Here is a 403-nt window from a genome sequence, read left to right as displayed (position 1 = left end):
CACCAAATACTTTGCCATCATCGATGACCTGAAGGACAAGGTGAGAGGAGACAGATGTGTGTGTTTCTGTGTTTTCTGTTACCTTCCTCTTCTCATCTTTTACTGTGACTGTGTGGGAAGAGATCTGTTGGTGTGTAATAATCGCAAAAGGATGCAGTGTAGGTTTACTGCAGAGCCCAGCCAATGTATCAGGAAGTTGCTATAATGAGTCAATATTTTACAGCACATTATTTTGCAAAGGCTGCAAATACATTTCTTCATTTAACCATAAAAATTGTTATTATTATGTATTAGTAAAGGGTAATTACCCTTCTGAAAGATTAGTTAGATTAGAATGATTAGTTACCCTTTTGATAAAGGGAAACTAATAATTTGTTACCCTTCTGAAAAAGGGTAACTAATC

The 403-nt window shown here is 35.7% G+C and overlaps 1 protein-coding gene across 4 annotated transcripts in view; it reads left to right on the top strand.

The window, feature by feature from the left end:
* krt98 (keratin 98) overlaps positions 1 to 403 on the top strand; it is a 16,827-nt gene that overhangs the window by 314 nt on the left and 16,110 nt on the right. For all 4 annotated transcript variants that reach the window (XM_032536338.1, XM_032536330.1, XM_032536355.1 and 1 more), the window contains exon 1: positions 1 to 40. This exon is cut by the window's left edge. In XM_032536338.1, coding sequence (XP_032392229.1) covers positions 1 to 40 — 40 coding nt within the window. The remainder of the gene's footprint in view (positions 41 to 403) is intronic.

Source organism: Etheostoma spectabile, chromosome 2, assembly GCF_008692095.1.
Source record: "Etheostoma spectabile isolate EspeVRDwgs_2016 chromosome 2, UIUC_Espe_1.0, whole genome shotgun sequence".
NCBI classification, from domain to species: domain Eukaryota; kingdom Metazoa; phylum Chordata; class Actinopteri; order Perciformes; family Percidae; genus Etheostoma; species Etheostoma spectabile.
The sequence above is the reverse complement of the archived record's forward strand: the minus strand, read 5'-3'. Positions and strand labels throughout refer to the sequence as shown.